The sequence below is a fragment of the Somniosus microcephalus genome, chromosome 14, assembly GCF_052327205.1.
Source record: "Somniosus microcephalus isolate GS21.2 chromosome 14, FLI_Smic_1.0, whole genome shotgun sequence".
In the NCBI taxonomy this organism is placed as follows: Eukaryota; Metazoa; Chordata; class Chondrichthyes; order Squaliformes; family Somniosidae; genus Somniosus; species Somniosus microcephalus.
Window position 1 is genome coordinate 101,456,933 of NC_141000.1, and position 27,448 is coordinate 101,484,380.

Genomic DNA, 27,448 nt, shown 5'->3' on the forward strand with positions numbered 1-27,448 from the left:
AATTTCTCAAACTCATCAAGCTTCTGTTTAGTGGGAGATTTCCCTACCCTTACACCCCATATATATCGCCAAGTCAACCCATAACATGTGTTTAGTTCCTATAAGGAGCATACTTTCTCCTCTTCAAACATATCCCTGATCGTGAGAACTCCTGCCTCCCTGCATCTTTGAAAGCAGAAGATTTACAAGTCTGTAAATGGGAACTTTTTCCAGATTGCCAGAAACGTAATTCTTTATGGAGCATTCCACCATTATTCTGTAAATACAGATAGATTTTATGATTTCATTCTCTGCTTTAAGCAACAAAAAAGCACGCAGCTGATTCGCTCCAATGTTTTGCCTTTTTCAATGACCTGCTATGCAGGACCCAAGTGAGGAGGAAGCACTGATTTACCTATATTATAAAAAAAAGGATGGAATCTTAAAGTCTGAGCCCCCAATGCTTTTCCTTCTCTGAAACCTGACCAGACCGATGGAAGAGAATTTGCTCCCTGAAACAAATTTAAATGTTTGGTTGGGATACGGGATTTAAAAAAAAGTAAATCTTATATTAAATGTTTCAATTATGCTCATCTGTTTCTGTAGAGAACAAGACAGTGCTTTCCAACTGCCACATCATATTAGCAAAACCTGAACACAGGAAATATGATCTATGCTAATGCGGTGGTATTATTTGATCTGCCTACAGAACAAGCCAAACCGTCAGATCTGCCAGTGATCTGTACTAATCAGTTTTCAATAATTTAAAACTGATTTACTCAGAATTAGTACCATTGTTGAATGACAAGAGGCATACCAACTTTACTTAAATTGAAATGCTCCTTCAAGTCTAAGGAAATGAAAGATGTGTCAACAATTCACATTGCTGATGGATGCAAATTAGATTCAAAAAAGCAAATTGCATTCACAATAATTCAACACAAACTAGGAGATTCAAATTTCAGCATAACAATTTGCTATCCAAAACTGCTTACAAGAATTTCCATTTTTAGGTTTGATATCCTAAGCTACAGCATCCACCTACAAATAAGCAAGTGAAATTTAGAAGCATTACTCAGTCAATCAATGCTTTGATACATTCATATCATGATGTATTTAAACCAAAATAATCCCTTAAAGCCCTGAAAAATCAATTTTAAAAAACTGAGTGATTTGAAATGTAGTCAAATATGTCAATTAAGGGTAATGGTGGTGGGTATGTGGGAGAAATATTTTAGTTTATTGAAATATGGAAATAATACTAGTTGATTGGAAAATAGCTTCAAATTTTTAACAAAGGTGAGAAGCATGATCCTGAAAATTACAAGTCTACTAACATTTAAACAATCCCCTGACATTGAGCGAGTGTGTGGTTAGTACAGTATGGAGCCACACAGACTGGAGAGTCCCATTTTCAATCATTGTGCTAAGTAACCATCCAGAGCAGCAACTGGGGCACTAGAACTGGTCTCAGTCCTCTTGGACTACTCTGCTCTACAGCCTTGACATTTCTTACTGCTTTTGAATTGACCCTTTCCCGAATCCTCCCTCCCCAGTTTAAACTTATCACTTCAGTTACAGTACTTTTAAGTAATAAATCACAAAAGTTGTGTGATTAAGCTCCATTTTTGACAAAATGGTTTTGGGGGAAACTGGTGCTGAAACACTCCCTCAATAGTCTAACATTTGAAATGGCGAAACAGAAATAGTCTAACAGGACAGATTACTGGCTCAGACTATCTCATGCAGCATTTTCATTGTTCAGGACTGAAAACAGCCTCACCACAGAACAGCAGTATCGGTTCTTGGAAGACGACCCACACATTCAAGGTCAAACTGCCATATTCAGGTCTTCTTAAATTGTGTTTCTTCTTTATCATTACCAATATTCCACGAAAACTGGATTAAGTTGTCACACTTTGATTGAAAATGTCGGAGACTTTACAGAGCTGTTTCAACACACTGCTGCCAGTATTACAGACACTTTTCAGCACGCTCATTCATTTCTGATCTAACTAATGACTTTTTTGCCACGTTCGCACGCTCATTCATTTCTGATCTAACTAATGACTTTTTTGCCACGTTCCTACACCAACATTCCCACTAAGCTGCGCGACAGCGTGGCCGCGTGAAGGTCCCGCGCAAGCCGCTCACCGGGTTTTATATGGGAGAAACTGCGCATGCACAAAAATTTGATTGGCCTGCGCAGTCACTTAAAGGGACCGCGCACCAATAAAAAAGGGGGAACATTGTCCCACACAATGAATAGCTTTTAAATTAGGTATCAATCCAGTGGCTTTCCTCTGAACCATTTCTAGTGCCTCTACATCACCCATCATGCAAGTGAGCCAAAACTGGACACAGCCTTCTAAATGAGGCCTAACCAAATCCTTATACAAAGACAGTATAGTATATTTTGTTCCGTATTTGTCACATTGGGTGAGAGCAGCGGGAGGCCTGGGCAAGATCCAATTGCCTGCCAAAATTGCCTTTCCAGACATAGGAACTGCTAGACAAAAAAAGATCTAGGTGCATCTAGTTTGCCTTCTACCATTCTCACAGTCGTATGACACAACAATAATGGAGTTGCTGACTAATCATGGCAATCAATCTCTATCAGTTAATCTACAACAGGCCCAGACATGAGGCAAGGAAAATCCCCAGTGGTGGAAAGCTTCAGGAACTATAGGTCCAAGGTCACCTGTTCCTCCCAAGCAGGTTACACTTACCATCCATCATCATGACTCAAACTCTCATACTGCATCCCAAAGCATATTTTCTGAAAGAGATTTATCTAATTTGCATTTGAATGAATCAACACTTTCTGCTTTCACCGACTCCCTAGGGAACCTGTTCTATAAATTTATCACTTGCTCAGTGAAAGTATGTTTCCCGATCGAGTGCTTTGGTGCTACTGTTCTGGACAAGGTGAAACAGTTAGTCATGGTCCCTTCAGAATTTGAAATCATATCTCAAACTCTTACCTGACTAGGTTCTATAGAGCTTCTGAAGTTGTTCAGCTTTCAAAGAATCATGACAGAAACTACTTGTAGCTCAAGCTGTTACAAGTGTCAAATCTACCATTTTAACAAGACAGGTTTAGATGAAGAAGGTCCTCTATCATTAATATGTAGAATGAGCAAGGCAACTGGCTTCTTTGATCAGGAAATTGCATTACAGTACAAGTTAATTTTGCAGTTAAAGTGGAACAGGAAAAAATGCAGTCTAGTTAGAGTTGCCAATTTCACACATTTATTCTACTCTCAAAATGTACACATTGACTGGTGACCCATTGTTTGATATTACCGACTCCACATTTTGTTCGACAACCTGTTGAGGTTTTGATACAGTAGAGAGAAAAACTATTCCCTCTGTCGAGTGGGTGAATAACCAGAGGTTAGAGATTTTAAATCATTGGCAAAAGATCTAGAGGGGAGATGAGGAGAATTTTTTTCCCCCCCAGAGTTGTCGCGATCTTGAACGCTCTACCTGAAAAGGCGGTGGAAGCCGATTCCATAAATAACTTTAAAAGAGTTGGAAAGAAACTGGAGGATGAGGAACTTACAGGGTTACAGACAAAATGCAGGGGTGTGGGACGAAGCATGGCTGCTCTTTCAAAGAGCCAGCTCAGGCACGACGGGCCGAATGGCCTCCTCCTGTGCTGTAAGTTTCTATGAATTATGTTTGCCATAGCTCTTGGTTTTTTTAAAAACTAAAAACACTAATGTTATGGCAAACTTTGCTGTGAAGCACTTCCTTAGAAGTTAAAATAGGTCAACAGTAACTTAATCTCTTCCTCCTCCAGTGACTTCCAGGCTGATACAAAGCCTCATTGGTAGTTTTGCATCATACCCATGTGTCCTCAATGAAAATGCTGAATTCCATACACTTAGCATTCTACGTGCTTGTCATGGTTGCCAAGTACTCCCACTGAACTATACACTGGTAGATCATGAAGCCCAAAATACCAGCCTCAAGCATTACTTCTACCTGTGGCAATCTTCTCAGTTTTTATACCGGCAACTCTGTCCCTTATAGACAGAATTAACCATTACCTGCAGAACCAAGATGCTGGAGCAAGAGAAACTGATACCCCAATGTAGTTTATCCAAAACATTTTTGTAGTCCAAACACCCTCCAGTTATGACACTTAATATACAAGAGAAAGAAACTGCATTTATCTAGCACTTTATCACATCTTCAATGTCCCAAAGTGTTTCATAACCAATTCATTACTTTTGAAGTGCAGTCATCGTTATAGAGGCAAAAGCAGCAGCCATTCTGTGCATAGCAAGATCCCAAGCAGCAAATGAGATGAATTACCAATTACTGCTTAGGGTGGTGGTGATTGAGGGTGGAATCTGGCCAGCACCCAAGGAGAACTCTTCTTTTTCAAATAGTTCAAAAGGGTTGTGTATGTCCATCTGAATAGGCAGATGTCTCATCTGGTAGCTGGCACCTCCGACAATGTAACATTCTCAGTACTGCAATGATGTGCCAGCCTACATTATGTGGTCAAGTCCTGGAGAATGGCTTGAATGCACAACCGTCTGTCTTAGAGGCAAGTACTACCAACCAAGCCAAACTTGCATGTAAAAAGTCACCAAAACTCTTCTTTTCCTCCCATGCAAAATGTGACTTTTCCCCACTCAATTATGCAGCCAGTGAAAATAATTGTGATTTAGACTGAATTACTTGACAAATATTCTATAAGTTAGTGGGTGTTGTGGAATAATTGTGAAGGACAAGGCTGTTCTCAACAATGGTACCAACACTCTCTTTAAACATTAAGTGCTCAACCAATAATCTACAGACATTTTTGTCTATTTAAATATTAACTAGCTCTTATAAGTTCTTCCCAAAATATGTTGGTCTGTTATTTGAATCTTTACTTTCACTGGCCCAAATACTGCCTCTTACCCAACATCTAAAATGTACAGCTAAAACAGGAAAGGGAAAAACCTACATTTACAATGATTTGCATACAGAAAAGTTAAGTAAAAGAAGAAACAAGGGTGCATTTACCTGCAATATGGTAATTAAAAAATGAAATTAATTAAGCCATTTTTTTCCTGAGATATTAATCATAATTACATTTGCTTTCCTTTAAAAAAATGTACCCTGTCTACCAACTTGTAAAGTACCCCATCTTTCTATATACAATGAGTGCTGTGGAAAACAGCCTTTAATTGACGATGAAAATGCAGCAAATCCCATAATCCAAATCAATCCCAATACAAATTAAACCTGCCATGGATTCAGATTTCAAACTGCCAGCATTTCACAGGCGGTATATAGTACAGACTATAGGTGGATTTGTTGCTAAATTAATTATGCCAATTGTGACAAATGCACTGTTACACTGGACTAGACAAACCAATAAAGTCCCAGGTTTCATTCTTGGTCTGTGCCAAGTTATTTGGTTCCAGTGTAGGTGGTATGGGATTCCTTAACTGTTCTGGGTTGGGGGGTAGGGAAAACACACAGGCAGGGCTTCCACTCCTGACCACTATCCAATGACCCTGCGGGAAAATGAGCAAGTGAGAACATTAGGTTAGGCCACAGAATTAATCTTCGCTGTAAAGTAGCCAAGTAGCCTGTTGATGCTGCCTAAACTAACACCTGAAGAACGGCTCCTTTGACAAAGGGCCAGCAGAATCATACCCCAATACGAGTCAGAATCTTCCAAGGGGCGGGGGTGGGGGGGGGGGGGGGGGAGCTGCAAAATAAAAACACAAAAACTTATGCATCACATCTCTAAAACACCAACAAAAAAAAATTTAAATGACAAGTGAAAAAGATGAAGAACAGGCCGATTAGGAAATAGGATTGCTCCAAGAATAAGCAGTGAACTAAGTGAGTAGGTACTATTTAATCATTTCAGCTGCAACAGAAAATACAAGAATCAAAATTCCCAAGACACAAATAATAAAACAAAGTGTTATTCTGCCACAACAGGGGAAAAGACAGACTTGTATTTATACAGCGCCTTTCACGACCACAGGATGTCCCAAAGCGCTTTACAGCCAATGAAATACTTTCGACGTGTAGTCGCTGTTGTAGTGTAGGAAACACAGGAAGCCAATTTACGCACAGCAAGCTCCCACAAACAGCAATGTGATAATGACCAGATAATCTGTTTTGTGATGTTGATTGAGGGATAAATATTGGCCAGGACACCGGGGATAACTCCCCTGCTCTTCTTTGAAATTGTGCCATGGGATATTTTACGTCCACCCAAGGGAGCAGACAGGGCTTCGGTTTAACGTTATTTTGATTGAGGGATAAAAACGATTAACGTCTCATCCGAAAGTCAGCACCTCCGACAGTGCAGCACTCCCTCGGCACTGCACTGGAGTATCAGCCTAGATTCTTGTGCTCAAGTCTCTGACATGGGAATTGAACCCACAACCTTCTGACTCGAAGTGCTACCCAATGAGCCACATAATTACCGTGCATGGCTCTGAACCAACAATGTAAGCAAGAGCTCGACATGAGTATGCACTACTGCCTTGACTACTGTATTTAAATTCAGTGACCAGAACTCAATCCAATCAAGGTCTAAGGCACCAATCAAGTGCATATGAAGATTCACCTTTCTCTTGAGAAGCTGAAGCACCCAGAGTACTTTTTTTAAATTACTGAGTTTCATTAGGTACAACACCTGGAATAGGTTGGAAATTACCACAGGTTATTTCAGTAACTCCTCTAACACCCAATTTAAGACAGGCCTCTGCCCAAGAGGAGATTGCCAGGAGCCACATACTGCAGTCTTGTGGATAGCATTTTTTTTTTTTTTTTATATAAAAAGAACCAGACAAATATTTTAATTTTCTAATCAGGTCATCTACAGGAAACTCTTCGGTATCCGGCACCGATGGGACCGGGATGGTGATTAAAAATTCCGGATAAGGAAGAAGGGACATGGAGTGACAATGGCCCAAGGTACGAGAGCCCCGATCACACAGCCAGAAGTGCAGGAGCCCCGATCACACAGCCAGAAGTGCAGGAGCCATGGTTACATGGCAAAAGGTACGAGGTCCCCTGTTACACAGCCACAATTATACAGTATACGGAAGCCTCAAAACCTACTCTTGAATTTTGCCGGTTATTAGAGAATTCCAGATAATTAGGTGCCGTTTAAACGAGAGTTTCCTGTAGTTTTCTACAATCTTTTACATAAACTCAGCAGACCCTACCTACAATAATCTTTTTGAAGCGGACATGAACACGTTAAATTGTTTATTTGTCAGTGATGTGGCTCCACATATTATTTCAGTCTATTCAACTGCACTCTGTTTTACTGGCATTATTCAGAGTGGGGTAATAAAGGAGAGACATTGTGTTCTTTCAAGTGTTAGCTGATAAAAGCACTCGGTTAGTAGAAATAGAGGATATTAGATATCACTCAGTGAATTACATGGCAGCAATTCTATCAGAAAAAATTGTCCACATTGGTCATCTAAACTTCACAATTAGATTATGGCCTTAAAGTCATTGACCCTCCCCTCCCTCTTGCATAATTTGTTTTTAAAAAGTTATTTTTCCTGACTGTGGTGTTGTTTAAATATCCTGCAAGATATAGGACATGCAATACCAAGTTATTTTAGTGAGACCTGGCAAATTACATAGCTGCACATATGATATCTGATAGGTGACAGTGACAGACAGTTGTTGAATTTCAGGGTTCTGACAACATTATTAATTGTAAAAAACTTTGTAGATTTTTTATATATTTGGAAGACTGATTTTTATATTTAAAGCCGATTACTTAGTGGAATTACAACAATATACAAAATTGCAGCAAGAATAATTACATATTTAACTTGCCAGAAAGAAAAGCAAACGCACAATTCCAGACTAGTGTATTCTGTTATTAAATAGCAATGTCGCCGTTCATCGTGAATGGCTGCAGCTTGATTTTTAAATGGCCTTAAGAGTGGAAGTTAACAGAAGTACAAAACTCCTCTGTTGGTAATGATGAATAACTAGGTTGGAAACAGAAGCGTTAAATGGATTTTTTTTTTTTTTTTTTTAAAGGAGATGAAAGATACAGATTTTATATGCGTGGGTGCAAGGTAACAGGTTACTTCAGCCAGCTTGTGAAGATGGATGACAACTACATTCATTGTCGACATCCGTTTCAAATATTATACACAGATTTTTTAACCATAGACCCTATTGTAGAAACAACAGCTTCCTTTTATATTTTTGCTCATACAAAGACAGTGCAAAAGAACAGAATAAATATAATCTTTGTACCAGTGTCAGCATTAAGTACATTCAATAAGGCAAAGACAGTCCTCCCCAAAACATTTGTTGCTATCAGAAATGTATCTTTCCATTGTTACTAACTGGTCCCAGATGATAAATTTCTTCAAAATTCCCATGGTTCCAGTAGAGAGGCAATGAAGTACAACATAGTAACAACATAAAATATACAAAAAATCTTGGTCTTTATTCTCACTATGATAAGCCTAGCTGCATTATTACAAACCTTCTATTATAGCAAAAACAGTTATACTTATTACAAATTTAGGTCTATAGAAATGAAGGTGAAAAGCCTGTCACTAGAGGAACTAATTGGATAGCTCCTTCAAAGAGCTAGCACAGGCACAATGGGCCGAATGGCCTCCTTCTCTGTGCTATATGATTCTATGAAGGGAAAAGCAAGAATATGCTGTAATAGTAAAGTATTTCCAAATTGAAGACTTGTCCACATTAATGTGAAAACTGACAAATTTGATTTAAAAACACACATGTTCTCAGACTGTGCCCTGAATTTTGCCCCCATTTTGCTTCAGGCAAATACAGTGACAATTTCTGCTCAGTTAGCATCAGCAACAAGCTGAGGAAAGGGGCAGTTATTCTGGAGATCAGCATCTTTCTCCTACTGTGTCAATCCAAACCAAAGATGTATTCCAAGATTGGGTGACCGCTTTGTGGAACACCTCCGTTCAGTCCGTAAGGGTGACCCGGAGCTTCCGGCCGCCTGTCACTTTAATTCTCCACTTCACTCCCGCTCTGATCTCTCCGTCCTCGGCCTAATACATTGTTCTAATGAAGCTCAACGTAAGCTCGAGGAACAGCACCTCATCTTTTGATTGGGCACTTTACAGCCTGCCGGACTCAACATGGAGTTCAACAATTTCAGATAATAATCCCTGCCCCCATTTTTCATGCAGTATGATTTTGCCATTCCCATTTGCAACATTTTCACAGCATGTTCTTTCAATTCCTTCCTCCCCTCCTAAACCCCTCCCCCCGTCTCTGCACCTGCTTAAAATCTGTTACATTTCCAGCTTTTTCCAGTTCTGATGAAGGGTCCCAGACCTGAAACGTTAACCCTGTTTCTCTCTCCACGGATGTTGCCTGGCCTGCTGAGTATTTCCAGCATTTTCTGTTGTTATTTCAGATTTCCAGCATCCGCAGTATTTTGCTATTATATATATATTCCAAGATATTGAGCTTAAGAAATATTTCTCAATCGTAGAATGATACAACACAGGAGGCTGCCATTTGGCCCACGTGCCTGTGCCAGCTCTTTGAAAGAGCAATTCAATTAGTATCTTCTTTATATCTTTCCCCATAGCCCAGCAAATGTTTACTTTTCAAGTATTTATCCAATTCCCTTTTGAAAATTATCAAAACTGCTTCGAACACCCTTTCAGGCAGTGCATTCCAGATCATAACTTGCTATGTAAAAAAAAATTGTTTCTGCATGTTCCCTCTGGTTCTTTTGCCAATCGTCTTAAATCTGTGCCCTCTGGTTACTGACCCTTCTGCCACTGGAAACAGTTTCTCCTTATTTACTATCAAAACCCTTCAAGATTCTGAATGGCTCTATCAAGTCTCCCCTTAACCCTCTCTGCTCCAAGCAACCTGTTTCTCTAGTCTATCTGAAGTCCTTCATCCCTGGTACCATTCTAGCAAATCTCCTCTGCAGCCTCTCTGAGCCCTTGATATCCTCCCTAAGATGTGGTACCCAGAACTGGCCACAATACTCCAGCTGGGGCCTAACCGGTGATTTGTAAAGGTTTAGCATAACTTCCTTGTTTTTGTACTCTATGCCTCTATTTATAAAGCCAAGGATCCCATATGCCTTTTTAACATCCTTCTCAACTTATCCTGCCACCTTCAAAGACTGGTGTATGTACACCCCCAGGTCTCTGTTCCTGCACCCCTTTTAATAGTGTACCATTTAGTTTATATTGCCTCTCTTCATTCTTCCTACCAAAATGAATCACTTCACACTTCATACAGCTTTTTAAAATCTGCACATATTGAAGTCAAGTGGCAGGGGAAATATTTTGTTTCTTTAAAGTAATGCTGGCAACAGTACGATCTTTTGAAAAAAAAAAACCTTGCTCCTGCATGGACTGTGCTATACTATCAACATATAACCTATGGATAGGTGTGTTTTCTGAAGCTTTCTTGCTTAGCCACCAGTAATGTGCCTTAACACAACCCAAAACAGCTCTTCCTCACAAGACCTATGTAATGAAATCTGTTTGTCTTGATCCTGTATTCGTTTTGCACTCATGTATATTACCCTCCCCCACTGTGTATAATTTCACTTCCTCTTTCCCGACTAACCTGGGAGGTTCCAGGTCTTGGCTCTTGGCTCCACCCCTGACTTCTCTTACATAAAGATCCCAGGATCTGTATGACTCATTCCTGTGAACCAGTCGGCGTGTTGAGATGTTAGCTCTGATCTTAGTGATTAAAAGCCAACTTATTTAAGTCTATAACTTCTAGTTTTGTGGTTACTGAAGGCCCATCAATTTTAATCACTAAAGAATACTAGGATGGATCGACTCCTAAAACCAGAGCGTCTGGACTTGGATCCACATTCTGCTGAAGCATCAAATCAATTTGGACACTGGCTCAAATGCTTCGAACTCTTCGCGGGGGCCTCATCAACTAGCGAGGTAGATAAACGGAGTCTACTGACTTGCGTAAGTCATCGGATTTATTCGTTCATCCGGGACGCCACCTCTTACACGGAGGCCATCACTATCCTGAAGGCCCAATACCAGAGGCCGGTAAACAAAGTGTACGCCAGACATCTGCTGGCTACACGCAGGCAGCGACCAGAGGAATCAATGGATGATTTCTTACAGGGCCTAAAAGGACCTGGTCCGGGACTGTAACTGCAAGGCCGTGACGGCCAACGCATACTCGGACAAATTGGTCCACGATTCCTTCATCACGGGCCTCAAATCGAATTATATCCGGCAGAGACTGCTGGAGAAGGAGGTCCTGGACTTAAAAAAGGCAGTGGCCACTGCGCGATCGCTGGACGTGGCCCAGAGAAACTCTGACTCTTATTCTTCCGGCCATGCGGCCCTCACCGCCTCGTGCGTGCCGAGGGGGCCGCCATCTTAGAATCAGCCATCTTCCCCATCCAGGTCTCAGACCAGCTCTACGCCGCCGGAGTCCCCACACAGAAGTTCACCCAGGAGTCCTACTACAGCGGCAATGTCTCGAGGCCCGAAATGCTACTTCTGCGGCCAGGCCAAGCACCCCAGACAACGATGCCCAGCGAAGGACGCTACATGCTTCAAATGTAAGAAAAAGGGGCATTTTAGCAAAGTCTGCAGGGGGAATCCGATTTCCAACTCCGTCACCGCCTCGTGCATGCCGTGCGGGCCGCCATCTTGGGATCCGCCATCTTTTCCTGACTCAACGGCCGCCCAGGGCCCAACAGTGGCTTCGATCACGGTGGATCAATCCAGGCCACACCCGTTGACAAAATCCATGATGGACATACAGGTAAATGGGAATTTAACTAAATGTTTAATTGACTGTGGGAGTACCGAGAGTTTTATCCACCCTAGCCTGGTACGACGGCACTCATTAACAGTAACCCCTACACGGAGCAGAATTGCTATGGCTGCTAAGCCCCACACTTCGGACATTTTGGGCTACTGTGTGGTAACACTGACTGTAAAAGGCACGGACTACAAGGATTTTAAACTCCTCGTGATGCCAGAACTCTGTGTTAATGTAATCTTGGGCCTGGACTTCCAGTGCCACCACGAAAGTGCCACGCTAGCATATGGCGGGTCCCAGCCGCCACTCACAGTCTGTGGCCTATCAACCTTAAAAATCAGCCCGCCCTCTTTATTCGCTAATCTCGCTCCGAACTGTAGGCCCATAGCGACCAAAAGTAGACGGTACAGTCTGGAAGACAGACACTTTATCAAGGCGGAAGTGGACAGACTCCTGCGGGAAGGCATTATTGAATGCAGTACCAGCCCGTGGCGTGCCCAAGTAGTCATAGTTAAACATAGCGAAAAGAAACGGATGGTAATTGACTACAGCCAGACTGTTAATATTTATACCCAGCTGGACGCCTACCCTTTACCCCGCATATCAGAAATGGTCAACCAGATTGCGTAATACCGAGTCTTCTCGACTATCGACCTCAAATCCGCGTATCACCAGCTCCCCATTAGAACGGAGGACCGCCCATACACCGCCTTCGAGGCGAACGGGCGCCTCTACCATTTTCTCAGAGTGCCCTTCGGAGTAACAAATGGGGTCTCGGTCTTCTCAACGTGAGATGGACCGCATGGTTGACTAGAATAAACTACAAGCTACCTATCCCTATCTGGACAATGTCACTATCTGCAGGCACAACCAGCAAGACCACGATCTAAATCTTGCGAGATTTTTAAAAACTGCCCTAAAGCTGAATCTAACCTACAACGAAGACAAATGTGTCTTCAACACAACCCGTCTCTGTATCCTCGGCTGTGTGGTGGAAGATGGGGTAATTGGACCGGACCCTGACCGATTATGCCCCCTAAAAGGAACTGCCCCTGCCACACAATCCCAAAGCTTTAAAAAGGTGCCTGGGATTTTTTTCGTATTATGCCCAATGGGTGCCCAATTACTCTGATAAGGCCTGACCCCTCATTAAATCGACATCCTTCCCACTATCAGCTGAAGCTCAGGAGGCTTTCACCAGTATTAAACAGGACATTGAAAGGGCTGCAGTGTGTGCAGTGGACGAATGCATTCCCTTTCAAGTCGAAAGCGATGCGTCAGACTTTGCCTTAGCTGCGACCCTCAATCAGGCTGGGAGACCTGTGGCCTTCTCCCAAACCCTTCAGGGACCTGAAATCAGGCACTCTTCTGTCGAGAGAGGCGGCACAGGCTATAGTGGAGGCAGTGCGGCACTGGAGACACTACCTAGCCGGCAAACGTTTCACCCTGCTCACCGACCAGCGGTCGGTGGCTTTCATGTTTAATAACAAACAAAGGGGGAAAATCAAGAATGACAAAATACTCAGGTGGAGGATCGAACTATCCACGTTCGACTATGATATTATGTACAGGCCGGGAGCCCTTAATGAACCCCCAGACGCCCTATCGCGGGGAATGTGTGCCAGCATTCATACGGACAAATTACAGGGTCTCCAGAACGACCTCTGTCACCCAGGGGTCACCCGACTATACCATTTTATAAAGTCCCGCAATCTGCCCCACTCCATCGAGGAGGTCAGGGCAATGACCAGAGCCTACCGCATCTGTGCGGAATGCAAGCCTCGTTTCTACAGGCCTGACCATGCACACCTTATCAAAGCCACACGGCCATTCGAGCGCCTAAGTCTGGACTTCAAGGGACCCCTTCCCTCTGCCGACCGTAACGTATACTTCCTCAATATCATTGATGAATATTCCCGCTTCCCCTTCGCCATTCCCTGCCCAGACATGACCAGTGCCACGGTCATCAAGTGTCTCTGTAATCTATTCTGCATGTTTGGCATGCCGAACTACATACACAGCGATAGGGGGACGTCATTCATGAGTGACAAGCTGCGCCAGTTCTTGCTCTCGAAGGGGATAGCCACTAGCAGAACCACTAGCTACAACCCCCGGGGTAATGGGCAAGTGGAAAGGGAGAATGCTACTGTTTGGAAGGCTGTCACGTTAGCCTTAAAGTCAAAAGGCCTTCCGACCTCCCGATGGCAGGAAGTCCTCCCAGACGTGCTCCATTCCATAAGGTCTCTGTTATGTACTGCCACTAACGCTACCCCTCACGAAAAGATGTTCGTTTTCCCCGGAAATCCACCTCGGGCATATCTCTACCCGTGTGGCTGACGTCTCCGGGGACAGTACTATTGCGGAAGCACGAGAGGCCATAAAACAGACCCCCTTGTGGAAAAGGTACAGCTCCTCCATGCAATCCCTCAGTACGCCTATAATCGAATACTCTGACGGGCGAGAGGACACTGTTTCCATAAAAGACCTCGCTCCCCGAGAGAACGATGGGAGACTACCCGATGAAGACCTACACCAAAAAGAGACAGGACGCCCAGAGGTATCAATACCCAACTTTAACCTGGAAGACACTGCGGAGGCCCGGACAGCGGAGGAACCAGAATCCACTCCCCTAGAGGCACCCCAACCGGCTTTGCGCCGATCACTGAGAACTGCAAAACCTCCTGACAGACTCACTTATACCAACTTTTAAGAAACATCACCCTGATGGACTAAATCTATAGAAGGGGTGAATGTAATGAAATCTGTTTGTCTTGATCCTGTATTCGTTTTGCACTCATGTATATTACCCTCCCCCACTGTGTATAGTTTCACTTCCTCTTTCCCGACTAACCTGGGAGGTTCCAGGTCTTGGCTCTGCCCCTGACTTCTCTTACATAAAGATCCCAGGATCTGTATGACTCATTCCTGTGAACCAGTCGGCGTGTTGAGATGTTAGCTCTGATCTTAGTGATTAAAAGCCAACTTGTTTAAGTCTGTAACTTCTAGTTTTGTGGTTATTGAAGGCTCATCAACCTACAAATCCTAACGGCCTGCCCAAAGTCACATTATAAGCAGACATCACATTCATTGGACAAGTGGAAATCTCCAGATTGCACAACATCACTAAAACAGATTGTCTGGTCATTATCACATTGCTGTTTGTGGGAGCTTGCTGTGCGCAAACTGACTGCCGCGTTTCCTACATTACAACAGTGACTACACTTCAAAAAGTACTACATTGGCTGTAAAGCGGTTTGGGATGTCTGGTGGTCGTGAAAGGCGCTATATAAATGCAAGTCTTTCATTCATTCTTTCTATCTAACTACCCAGTTAAAATTCTTATTTTTATTCCCCTCTCAGATCCAGGTTGAATCAGAGATGAGTCATTGGCTCCTTGCAGCCGCAGTGCTGCTGGAGAGACACTTACTGTGGGGTGAGACAAGTAAAATCATTTTACCTGAATCCATTCCCTTTCCCACCACCTCCCCCCAAACATTCCCCCAGTCCCGCTCAGGATTAAAAGAGTGACGAAACTGTCAGTTAGAATAACGCAGAACTGAAACTGTGACTACATGAAGCAAGTCATTTATGCTATTCTACCAATCAAAATATAATCCCACCATAAGGTAGCAAATACTGAGCATCTCACTCAAAAGAAAAAAAGACTTGCATTTATATAGCGCCTTTCATGACCACTGGACATCTCAAAGCGCTTTACAGCCAATGAAGTAGTTTTTTTAAGGTGTTGTAATGTAGGAAACGCGGCAGCCAATTCGCATACAGCAACCTCCCACAAACAGCAATGTGATAATGACCAGATAATCTTTTTGTTATTTTGATTGAGGGATAAATACAGTTTAACGTCTCATCCGAAAGACGGCACCTCCAACAGTGCAGCACTCCCTCAACACTGCACTGGAGTGTCAGCCTAGATTTTTGTGCTCAGGTCCCTGGAGTGGGACTTGAACCCACAACCTTCTGACTCAGAAGCGAGAGTGCTGCCCACTGACACTAGAAAAAATGTGCAATAACATTTGCATGATTAATTTAGGAATCCTTACAAACATAAAACTAACATTACCTTACTGATACCATTCTACAGTGTGCCAACTTGGAACACCATTAGGTTTTGTTTCACAAATACAAACTAATTTTCACTACATCACCAGATTTTATATAAAAGAGCCATCCTGAGTTATTGTCCTTTATCCAATATTTTTTTTCCTACCACTCAGCATGCTCCTGTGTATGCTTTGTAGGTACAACCAACAGTTAACTGAAACAACTATACACATTCAAGCTGCAATTAAAAACAACTGCAAATGCTAGAATTTTGAAATAAAAACAAAATTCTGAATATACACTGTACATGAAGAGAGAAGAGGTAGTTTCATGTTTTGGTTTGAGACTCTTCATCTAAGCTAAAGGATCACCGCCCAAAAATATGAATTTCAGTATTCTTTTCAAAGGCCTATTTCTAACAAAGGGAACACTAGATTGCCCCAGTGTCACCAACCGATTGACAACTCCACAAGTATCCTCTTTTAAGGAGGCATCACTAATAGAATTGAGGCAGAGAATTTAATCAACTAAAAAACTAGCAAGATGATCTGACTGTCCACCTCAACTCAAGGTGATACCTAGCCCAATATAACATGGGGTAGAGTACAAAAGGTTTTTCCTTCCTCCAGTATGTGTGGAGAGATTTGCATAAAAAAGCCTTGCCTGAATTATAAATTATTTTATAGTCCCAGCAATCTCTTTACCAGCAGCAATAAAATCGCTGGCAAGGAAGACACAGGCTGCATGTTCGAAAGGAAAGGAAGATTTGTTAATGCAACTGATAACATTATCTTACTTCTGGGAGGGCAGAGGGAGTCTGAACATCTTAATAAATCACTATAAAACAGAAGTCTCATGAAATACTAGAAGGCAACTTCAATGCTGTTATTCACAATAAAACAGTTACCAGAAAAAAATGACCAATAATACTGTTGAACCCTATTCCCTGGGTAGCAAAAATTCCACTGAAACGTGAAATCGCCTAAAATCGAAGTAAACTGCATCTATTACTTACAGAGAACAGCCACAGCTCCAGATTCAAACATCAGACAGTCCTCTCGGTTTCGGGTTTCTACTATCACACTGTAAGTACTGGGCGGTGGATCCAGTTTGTGATAGATACGATATCCTTTACTGAATGCCATCTTCTCCAATACCCTGTCGACAGAGATAAGAGGTAGCACATTTAGCAGATCTGACTGTGAGCAGGTGGTCATCAGAAACAATGATATGCCATCATTGCCACACCATTTTTAAGGTCAAGTCTTCATTTACTTAAGCAGCCAAATAACATAGTCATTTCCGCTTATGTTTTGCCCTGTAGCAAAACGATTCTTAAACAAGTCACGTTCGCTCCCCTCCCTTAATTAAAACGTCGTACACATTAAATATTAAGTTCTTTTTTCGACATAATCAATAATCGCAGAATCCCATTCTCCCTTTCAACACAAGGGCAAATCACAGTTGCCAATGTGCAGTTAATAAAAAATGCATTTCAAAGGGTAATTATCAGCAGGTAAATTACCTTATAAGCCAACAAAATAAATGCCTTTAGGAGAGCAGGGGGGTGGGGGGAACGGATGACTGAAAGGGGCCCCCTTTGATTTTCGTTTGCTGTCACAGGCCTGTCAGGTCGAAAGAAGATGAAAAAAAAACGACCAGCAACAGAGCAAACAATGATCAGGAGAACAAATAATTTCCGGCCGCTGCAACCCGTCACAAAGCGGGAGGAGGTCTATTCTCAGCGGGGAGAGGAGGCTCCCTCGGTTTGCTGGGACTGCAGGATTTAAATGCCTGAATCACAAACCTGAGGTTGATGCGGTAAAGGCGTCCTTTGCCCTTTGCCCACTGAGGCGACGACACCTCCTCCTCTTGCTTTTGCTTTTGCTTTTGCTTGCTCTTGCTGCTGCTGCTGTCTCTCTCTCTCTCTCTCTCTCTGCTCGCTCCTCCGCTCAAAACACCGCAGCGACCTCCGCTTCTTCTCCGTCACCAGCCGGCCGTCGCGTCACTTCCTGGAAACCCATCCGGGCGCTTGTCAATCAGGCCCGCCTTTCTCCCCTCCCGCCCCCCTCTGTGGCGTCACTTCCTGGAAACCCATCCGGGCGCTTGTCAATCAGGCCCGTCTTTTTCCCTCTGTGGCGTCACTCCCGGCCGTAACAGGTCGCAATGGTCTGGTGCTTCTCCCTTGTTCAGCTGCCTGTTCCCCCCGCAGGTGGTGCTTCAGGATTGTTTTCTCCAATGTGGGTATTGTGAGAAGTTGAAAGAAAGACTTGCAATGATACAGCGTCTTTCACGACCTCAGGACGTGCCAAAGCGCTTTACAGCCAATGAAGTACTTTTTTTTGAAGTGTAGTCACTGTTGTAATGTAGCAAATGCAGCAGCCAATTTGTGCGCAGCAAGCTCCCGCAAACAGCAAAAATGACCAGATAATCTGTTTTGGTGACGTTGGTTGAGGGATAAGTATCGGCTAGGGCACCGGGGATAACTCTTCAAAATAGTGCCGTGGGATCTTTTACATCCATCTGAGAGCGGACTGGGCCTCGGTTTAACATCTCATCTGAAGGACGGCACTCTCCGACAATGCAGCACTCCCTCGGCACTGCACTGAAGTGTCAGCTTAGATTTTTGTGCTCAAGTGGGACTCGAACCCCACAACCTTCTGACTTGGAGGCAAGAGTGCTACCAACTGAGCCATGGCTGACACACTGACAGGAGTACATTTTCCTGGATTTTTCATGCCAAGAGTTTGAAGGGCGTCCTTTTAACCTTGCTCACTATCAAACATGTTTTTTTAAATAAGCCATTTATAACAGCACATCCGACACTTGTGGCACTGTTGCTCCTTGAAAAAAGGTGGGAGATTAATATGGAACGCTGACACTTAATGGGTGGGGTGGGGGAAGTGTTGTGGATATAATATATATATCACTAAAATTGCTTTGTTATGCTTTTGTATTTTTATGCCACATATTCTCTCAGTTTCAGCGTCACCTTAAATGGACCTCTTGATCTCCTGTCCAGTATCTAGGTCAACAATAGCAAGACCCAGGGATTGTAACTGAGAAGCCATGCTCTGTACACTGGCTTTTGGGATTACCATATGCTTCCACATGATTCTCTCTGCCTACACAAGCATGTAAACTCTTCCCAAATTAAGATGGAAACTTTGGACTGTGATTTTATTTACATAAGGCAGATGAATGAACTACCAGCATAATACAGTGAAATATGCATTTCTCTACGCTTCTCAAATACATGAACATAATAAAGATATCACACAATTTCTCTCCTGGACCGTCACCAATTTAGTTGACATCATGTATAGAACTTATAGGTTACGACATTGGGAGTACCTTCACCACAGAGACTACAGCAGTTCAAGAAGGCAGCTCACCACCACCTTCTCAAGGGCAATTAGGGATGGGCAATAAATGCTGGCCTTGCCAGCGACGCCCAGATCCCATAAACGAATAAAAAAACATAGGCCCAGAAATTCGGGTCGGCGGCTTCCCGCGGGTGCAAGCCTCCGACCTGCACTTACCTAGCGCGCCGGCCGTTGTGCTGTGGGCCCGCGTGGGATTCCGATCCTGGGCCTCCTCCAACTGCCGGCGCGCAGTGCTTGCATATCCCAGGGGCGCAGTTAGTTCGAAGCGTCCCCTGGGATCACGTGGGCCAAGGAGAGCCAATGGTAGCAGGGAAATGCCCATTCATAAAATTGACAGGAAGAGCTGTCAAAACTATAAATACTATAAGCCCCAAAACATAACTAAAACTTCAAATAATTTTTCTTTAAATCACATTTTTTAAATAACTATAAATTACATAAAATAACTATTTTAAACAATAATTTAAATTTTTGAAAAAATTAATTACATTTTCTAACGGGGCTAAAAATAAACTTACCTTTCTTTAAAGTATTTAAAAATAATAAACCTGTGGAAAAAATGTTTTAATTTTAATTAATTCACCACTTACCTTGTTAAAAGCAATTTCTGTGATTTGTGTGAAATGCAGGCCTTGCGCCTGCTTTTTAAAAGTGTAACTGCTGGAGACTTACCCTCCCGGAGAAACATGAAAAAAAACCGTAAGTTCCAGGCGTACGCGCTGCCTCTCCAGCGTACGCGTTCGACCTCTGAACCTCTTCCTTTAAGGGAACAGAAGTTCCGGTTTCCCACGCATGCGCAGTGCATGCACAAAACTGGCACTTTTGTTGGGCCTACGGGTGAGTACCCAGCGCGTACTCACCCATGGAGACCCAAATTTCGGGGCCATAATCCACATCATTGGTCATGTATCTCTGCTCTTTGTGGGAACTTGCTGTGTGCATATTTGATTGCCACGTTTCCCTATATTACAACAGTGACAACTGTTGTACTTCATTGGTTGTAAAGCACTTAGGGATATTCTGAGGACTTGAAGGCTTTGAGATACGCAGCAAATCCTTTCATTTTCCTTTGTTCAGAATTTGACCCAACAGTCTAGCTGTGTGTGAAATTGATGATACAGGCTTATGTTTCCATGGCTCTATGCATTTGTGTGCATTCCTGGGTCTGCAGCGAATAATTTAGTTTTGTATTACTGTAATATTTTATTGGTTTTAATTGGAAAATGCAAAATGAATGTCGTAACCTATAAGTTCTATACATGATGTCAACTAAATTGCAACTGTGTCAAACTGCATATTGTTCTAGACTAAAGTGTGTATCGAGGTAATTATGATATGCTAAAAATGTATTACTGTATTTGAATAATTTAGGATGCCACCTAGTGGACTGTTCCTGATGCTCTATTAAGCAGGAATCCCCTGTTTTCAATGATTAAGGGTATATATTTTGTTTGTTTTTAGTAAAACGTTATAAAGTGCATATATGGAAAACTGCTGCAGGTTTAGATCCCCAGGCAGATTTGATGTGTTTATTTGCAATGTATATTTTATAAACCTAACCTTTGGTATGGAATTGATACATTAACATTATTAGTTTTGAAGCCAAAGGCACCCAAGTTGAAAAAGGTAATTCAGTGTTCAATTGTCAGTCTTATTCAGAAAGGCTGCAAGGATTGCTGGTATTCAAATTTTCTTATTAGCACAGTAGATGCTACTATTCTGAGGTTGGGCGCAAGGTATGTTGTTGGGTATCAGGCAAACCAGGGGGGATTAATTATACAGGCTGTGGCTGTCACGAGCCTCTGTTGCAGTTCTCAGCAAGATTAAAGCTAGTCCAAAGTTTCTCACTATCCTCCTGCTCTTACACAAAACTCGCTATTTCTACTTGAATGCAAAACCAGCCAGACAACTGAAACAACTGACGAGTGTCTGCTCACATGCGGTTGGTTTGACTGCTGTGAAAGCCAGTTCATCCTGTTGCATATTTTGTATCCTTTTATGCTTCTTTACCCAAAGTGTGGTAAGAATGTGGAACTCGCTATCACAAGGAGTAGTTCAGGTGAATAGCATAGATGCATTTAAGGGGAAACTAGATAAGCAGACGAATAGAAGGTTAGGTGAAGAGGGGTTTGAGGAGGCTCGTGAGGAACATAAACACCAGCATAGACCAGTTGGGCTGAATGGCCTGTTTCCGTGCTGTAGACTCGGTGTAATTCTATGTAATATCGGTGATCCAGTGGTAAATTTCCATGCGTCACTATGCTCCGGAAGCTGCTTTTATATTGACAAGGCAGCAATCCTAATGTAAACTTGCCAAATTCATTATAACCAGCTACTAGGAAGATGCAGTAAAAATACAGCTGCTCTTCCTGGCAGCTGATTTCAGCAAATCTGGCAAATTTGCATTGAGGTTGCCACCTTGTTTGGGGTTGCACAAGACCCACATATCGGAAAAGCATTGGCACAAGCATCCCACCAAAGGCAATGTAAAGCAGCTGCAGTTAGGTGAAGGATGTAATGTTCATCCTGCTTACCTGAACTACTGTGTTGAATGGTCAGGTAATGTTAAGATGAGAATGATAACAAATAATAGAGATCAAGAGGATTATTGACGGTCAACTGTACTTAAAAAGCAAGTCTTGCCAGCCACCAGCCTTAGCAATCCTGGGAGATTTACCTTCAGTTTGCAGTTGGCTATGCGAGACATGGGTCAGGAACTGAGAGTGCTCGCGTGGGTCTCACATTGTATAAAAGCAGCTTTAGTTTCATGATTCACTGGGATTCACCAGCAGGCTGAATGCCCTATGTGACGTGAGCGACAGATTTCATGAGTGCTTAAAGCCAACTCTGTTCCCAATCAATCAATGCCACCCACAAAACTATCCCCCTCACCCCAGCGCCTGTTTCCAGAGGTCCATGCACCAGAAATAAATTCATAAAGTAGGGCTGTGTAAAATCAATCAACAATTAAGTAACTATATTTGCTTTTTCAAATGAAACAGCTTTATAATTTTTCGGTTAAAATCATAAAGCGCGTGGCTGCATTTGGAGAAGAAGGGGAAGTGTGTGGTTATGTTTGGCCATGGAAATGAGTGGAGTATGTAGCCTTTTTTGTGAAAGGAAATGGAAGGGGAAGTGTGTGGTCACATTTGTGGAAAGAAGGAGGGAGGGTATTGTGTCACCGCTTTTAGAAAAAGGAAAGAGTAAGTAGATGACCCTGTTTGGGGAAGGAAGGAGAGACAAGAACTGCATGAGCATGTTTTGGGGAAGTTGGAAGGGAACAAACATGTGGCCATGTATGGGGAAGTTAGAAAAAATGGTAAGTGCTGGCCGTCTAAAGGCAGAATCCTATGGTTTTGGAACACCAGATAATCATACTCAAAGCAATAATTTAGTTTAATATCTTTATTGAACAATATTGCAAAATACAGAACGTTATAGTTACCTGAATTTCCAGGAACAGAAATATAGTGGTTTCAGCATGCTATCTTTTTGTGTCTGACAGTCAGCGAGGCAGTTCTGTTCTAACAGTCAACAGCTCTGCTACCCGCATTTATACCAAACCTTCTTTGCTCTAACCATACAAACTGTGAACAGGTAGGGTTAGAGTTTCCGCTTTGGGTGCAAATTGCACTTAAAATTGCGCCCGTTTTGAAAAGTGTTTTTTTTCCCCCCAAGTTTCCGCTCAAATGCATTTGCATATCGCTGAACGCAAACTCTGCCATGAACCAGTGAAATCGGGCAAGGTCGTAAAACGTTTTTTTTTTAATTTGCTTTAAAAATAGTCCTTGCTATATTTAAGAGTGGTAAATTGGTAAAGTTTGAATAGTACAGCTGAAAAGGGGTATATCACAATGGTTATATCACAAAAAATAAGCATTTTAATCAGAGTGTCAATTCACCGCCTGTGAGTAACCTAATTTTAAATGACTAAAAATGACTTTTAAACATTCTAAAACTATTTTCTAGTTTGATTGGGGTACATTAGTCAGTTCCTTAATAAATTTTTAAAAAAATCATTTAAAACCTTTGACAACATAACTATTAGTGTCCTTGGGCCCAAAAGTACCAGCTTAATTTTTGGAGCCTCCTCGAATACCTACAAACGAGTGCGATTAGCAGAAACTCCCAATGGTGATTAATTCAACCTGGGGGGCGTGGCCAGTTTTGTGAGCGGGACCGGCTTCTAGCGCGATGTTTTTTAAACTAGCGCAAAAGATCGTGGTGACTCGGGTGGCACTGAACGCAATTTGCGCTTAAAATACCACGATCCTTTGCAGCGATTAGGCCGATATCAGGGGAATTGCGACGAAAAAACCAGCGCAATCGAATGGAAACGCTAGGCAATAAATTTTATTTTTAGTTTGATGTCTTAAGTTTTTATGGATCGCAGAATTTGTATTTTTTTTAAATTGTGAATTTTTTTTTTACAGGGGCAGTATTTTATTTTAAATTCATATATGGGATGTGGGCATCACTGACAAGGCCAGCATTTATTACCCATCCCTAATTGCCCTTGAGAAGGTGGTGGTGAGCCGCCTTCATGAACTGTTGCAGTCTGTGTGGTGATGGTACTCCCACAGTGCTGTTAGGTAGGGAGTTCCAGGATTTTGACCCAGCGACGATGAAGGATCGGCGATATACTTCTAAGTCAGGATGGTGTGTGACTTGGAGGGGAACTTGGAGGTGATGGTGTTCCCATGCACCTGCTGCCCTTGTCCTCCTAGGTGGAAGGGGTCGCAGGTTTGGGAGGTGCTGCTGAAGAAGCTTGGCGAGTTGCTGCAGTGCATCTTGTAGATGGTACACACTGCAGCCACGGTACGCCGGTGGTGGAGGGAGTGAATGTTTAAGGTCATGGATGGGGTGCCAATCAAGCAGGCTGCTTTGTCCTGGATGGTGGCGAGCTTCTTGAGTGTTGTTGGAGTTGCTCTCATCCAGGCAAGTGGAGAATATTCCGTCACACTCCTTACTTGTGCCTTGTAGATGATGGAAAGGTTTTGGGGAGTCAGGAGGTGAGACACTTGCCACAGAATACCTAGCGTCCAGTTAAGTTTCTGGTCAATGGTGATCCCCAGGATATTGATGGGGGATTCGGCAATGGTAATGCCGTTGAATGTCAAGGGGCGATGGTTAGACTCTCGCTTGTTGGGGATAGTCTTTGCCTGGCACTTGTGTGGCGCGAATGTTACCTGCCACTTATCAGCCCAAACCTGAACGTCGTCCAGGCCTTGTTGCATGCGGGCATGGACTGCTTCATTATCTGAGGAGTTGTGAATGGTGCTGAACACTGTGCAGTCATCAGCGAACATCCCCATTTCTGACCTGATGTTGGAGGGAAGGTCATTGATGAAGCAGCTGAAGATGGTTGGGCCTAGGACACTGCCCTGAGGAACTCCTGCAGCGATGTCCTGGGGCTGTGATGATTGACTTTCAACCACCACAACCACCTTCCTTTGTGCTAGATATGACTCCAGCCAGTGGAGGGTTTTCCCCCGATTCCCATTGACTTCAGTTTTACTAGGGCTCCTTGATGCCACACTCGATCAAATGATGCCTTGATGTCAAGGGCGGTCACTCTCACCTCACCTCTGGAATTCAGTTCCTTTGTCCATGTTTGGACCAAGGCTGTAATGAGGTCGGGAGCCGAGTGGTCTTGGCGGAACCTAAACTGGGCATCAGTGAGCAGGTTATTGGTGAGTAAGTGCCGCTTGATAGCCCTGTTGATGACACCTTCCATCACTTTGCTGATGATTGAGAGTAGACTGATGGGCCGATAATTGGCCGGATTGGATTTGTCCTGCTGTATGGATGAGGGCAAAGTCTGCAGGGTGGTACAGTAGGCCATTCAAGTGGGGAGAGTGAAAAGGGATGTTGTAGTGGTAGGGGACAGTAGAGTCAGGGGGATAGATACTGTTCTCTGCAGCCACGACTGGGAGTTCTGAAGGCTGAGTTGCCTGCCCAGTGCCAGGGTTAAGGATAACTCCTCGCGGCTGGAGAGGGATGTGAAGTGGGAGAAGGGAGGATCCAGTTGTCATGGTCCACGTAGGAACCAACGACATAGGTAGAACTAGGAATGAGGTTAGCTCTGTAGGCGGTTTGCCTTGGTGGTTCGAATCACCTCTCCTACTTAGTTCTAGACGACAGGAATTACGGTGAACAGGATTGGAACACAGACAAGTTTTTCGGACTCAACCGTACGGTGTTTAAGAAGGTTAACACACACACCCGCCTCCAGCATGTAAAATGCCTGGTGGCATAAAACAAACAGTACAACAATACAACTTGGCCCGTCAAACAGGCCCCTGTCTCGTATTAAGACGCCTAAAATCACACTGTGTTGCTATACAGAGTATAGCATGGACTTGTCCCACAAACCCCGGAACATACACTATATAATACACACAGAACCTCCCCACTAAGCCCCTCTGGTTTGGTTGGGGCACACAGCACCCCCTCACTCAGTACCGCTGGTCTTAAGGATGCGTGGGCTTGGACAATGCTCACCCCGATTGTCCATTTTCTTGCTCGCTGCTTCCCTGTGTAGAGCGTGTCTCCTGGTTCCATATCGCCGATGCAGTATCCAAGTCCCAGTTCGAGGTTCGTTCCTGCAGTCGAAGAGCAAGGCGAAGCTCTTGTCACTCGTGGTGGTTTCTTCTCTCCGTCTCGGACGGAGTGCTCGGTTCTTGGTTCAGAGATGAGGGCACGCAAAGGCGAGAGCAAGCGAGAGAGAGCGAGAATGACAAACCTGCCTCTCTTACACCCTAAAAGTTCATTAAGGTCTGTGTACTGCAGTGGTGTCTTTTTAATCACCCTTCTTTGTCTGGTTTCCTGCCTTTCAGGGCTATCCCATCTAGGTGCTAGTGTTAATGGCAGATGATGGGCTGCACTTCTTACCCAATCCCAGGTTAAGTGGTTTCCCATTAGTTTCCAATGGCCATTCATCTTCTGCCCATTACCGTATGGGTCACCTACCCGGGCCCATTGTGTCCCAGAGAACTCTGTCTGCTCAGACATTCTCCCGTAATCAGTTTGTAGGCCTGGCTGGAATCTCCTGTCCATCACAAACACCTGGGCCCCTCCCATCTTCTCCAAACAGGCTGCTGGTCAGTCGGCAGTAACAATCATACAAGATGTCCGACACAAAAAAAAATCCTTGGGGCCTGCGCTGATGCTTACAGCTCAGAGAGTTTGAGGAGCTAGGGTCCAAATTAAAACGCAGAACCTCAAAGGTAATAATCTCTGGATTGTTACCTGAACCACACGGAAATTGGCACAGGGACAAGCAGATCAGAGAGTTAAATACATGGCTCAAAGTATGCTGTAGGAGGAAGGGGTTTCGATTCATGGGGCACTGGCACCAGTACTGGGGAAAGAGGGAGCTGTTCTGTTGGGATGGGCTTCACTTAAACCGAGCTGGGACCAGTGCCCTGGCGAATCGAATAACTGGGGCTGTAGATAGGGCTTTAAACTAAAAAGGGTGGAGGGTCAAGTGAGGGGAAATTTAGAAATCTAAAGAGCAAAGTCAAGGCAATGGAGCAGTGTAGCAATTTGGGTAAAAATAAGAGAGTTTAACAATTATAGTGCATCAGCAAATAAGGTGAAAGCAGGGAATAATGGTAAAATATTTAAATTAAAAGCTCTTTATTTGAATGCACAAAGCATTCATAACAAGATAGACAAATTAATGGCACAAATAGAGATAAATGGGTTTGATCTAATAACCATTACAGAGATGTGGTTGCAAGGTGACCAAGGTTGGGAACTAAATATTCCAGGGTACTTGACATTTCGAAAAGACAGACAGAATGGAAAAGGAGGGGACGTAGCCCTGATAATAAAGGATGACATAGGGACAGTAGTGAGAAAGGATCTTGGCTCGGAAGATCAGGAAGTAGAATCAGTGTGGGTGGAGATAAGAAATAACAAGGGCAGAAATCATCGGTGGGAGTAGTTTGTAGGCCCCCAACCAGTAGCTATACCATTGGACAATCAACATATAATAAGAGCTTGTAACAAAGGTAATACAATAATCATGGGGGACATTAATCTTCATGTAGACTGGGCAAATCAAATTTGCAAAGGTGGTCTGGAGGACGAGTTCGTGGAATGCAGTCAAGACAATTTCCGAGAACAATATGTCATGGAACCAAACAGAGAACAGGCTATTTTAGATCTTGTATTGTGTAATGAGACAGGGTTAATTAGTAATCTCATAGTAAAGAATCCTCTAGGGAAGAGTGCTCATA

At 43.2% G+C, this 27,448-nt stretch overlaps 1 protein-coding gene across 9 annotated transcripts in view; it reads right to left on the reverse strand.

Moving 5' to 3' along the window:
• The window catches only part of synj1 (synaptojanin 1), a 105,784-nt gene extending 87,945 nt beyond the window's left edge, over positions 1 to 17,839 (reverse strand). For 7 of the 9 annotated variants that reach the window (XM_086007063.1, XM_086007061.1, XM_086007067.1 and 4 more), the window contains exons 1-2: positions 17,624 to 17,837; positions 16,832 to 16,974 (exon numbers count right to left, since the gene is read on the reverse strand). In XM_086007063.1, coding sequence (XP_085863189.1) covers positions 16,832 to 16,961 — 130 coding nt within the window. In that variant the 5' untranslated portion in view covers positions 16,962 to 16,974; positions 17,624 to 17,837. Of the gene's footprint in view, positions 1 to 16,831; positions 16,975 to 17,623 lie in introns of all 9 variants that reach the window. The other 2 variants (XM_086007066.1, XM_086007065.1) reach the window with 1 other exon arrangement.
• Between the last annotated feature and the right edge of the window lie 9,609 nt (positions 17,840 to 27,448).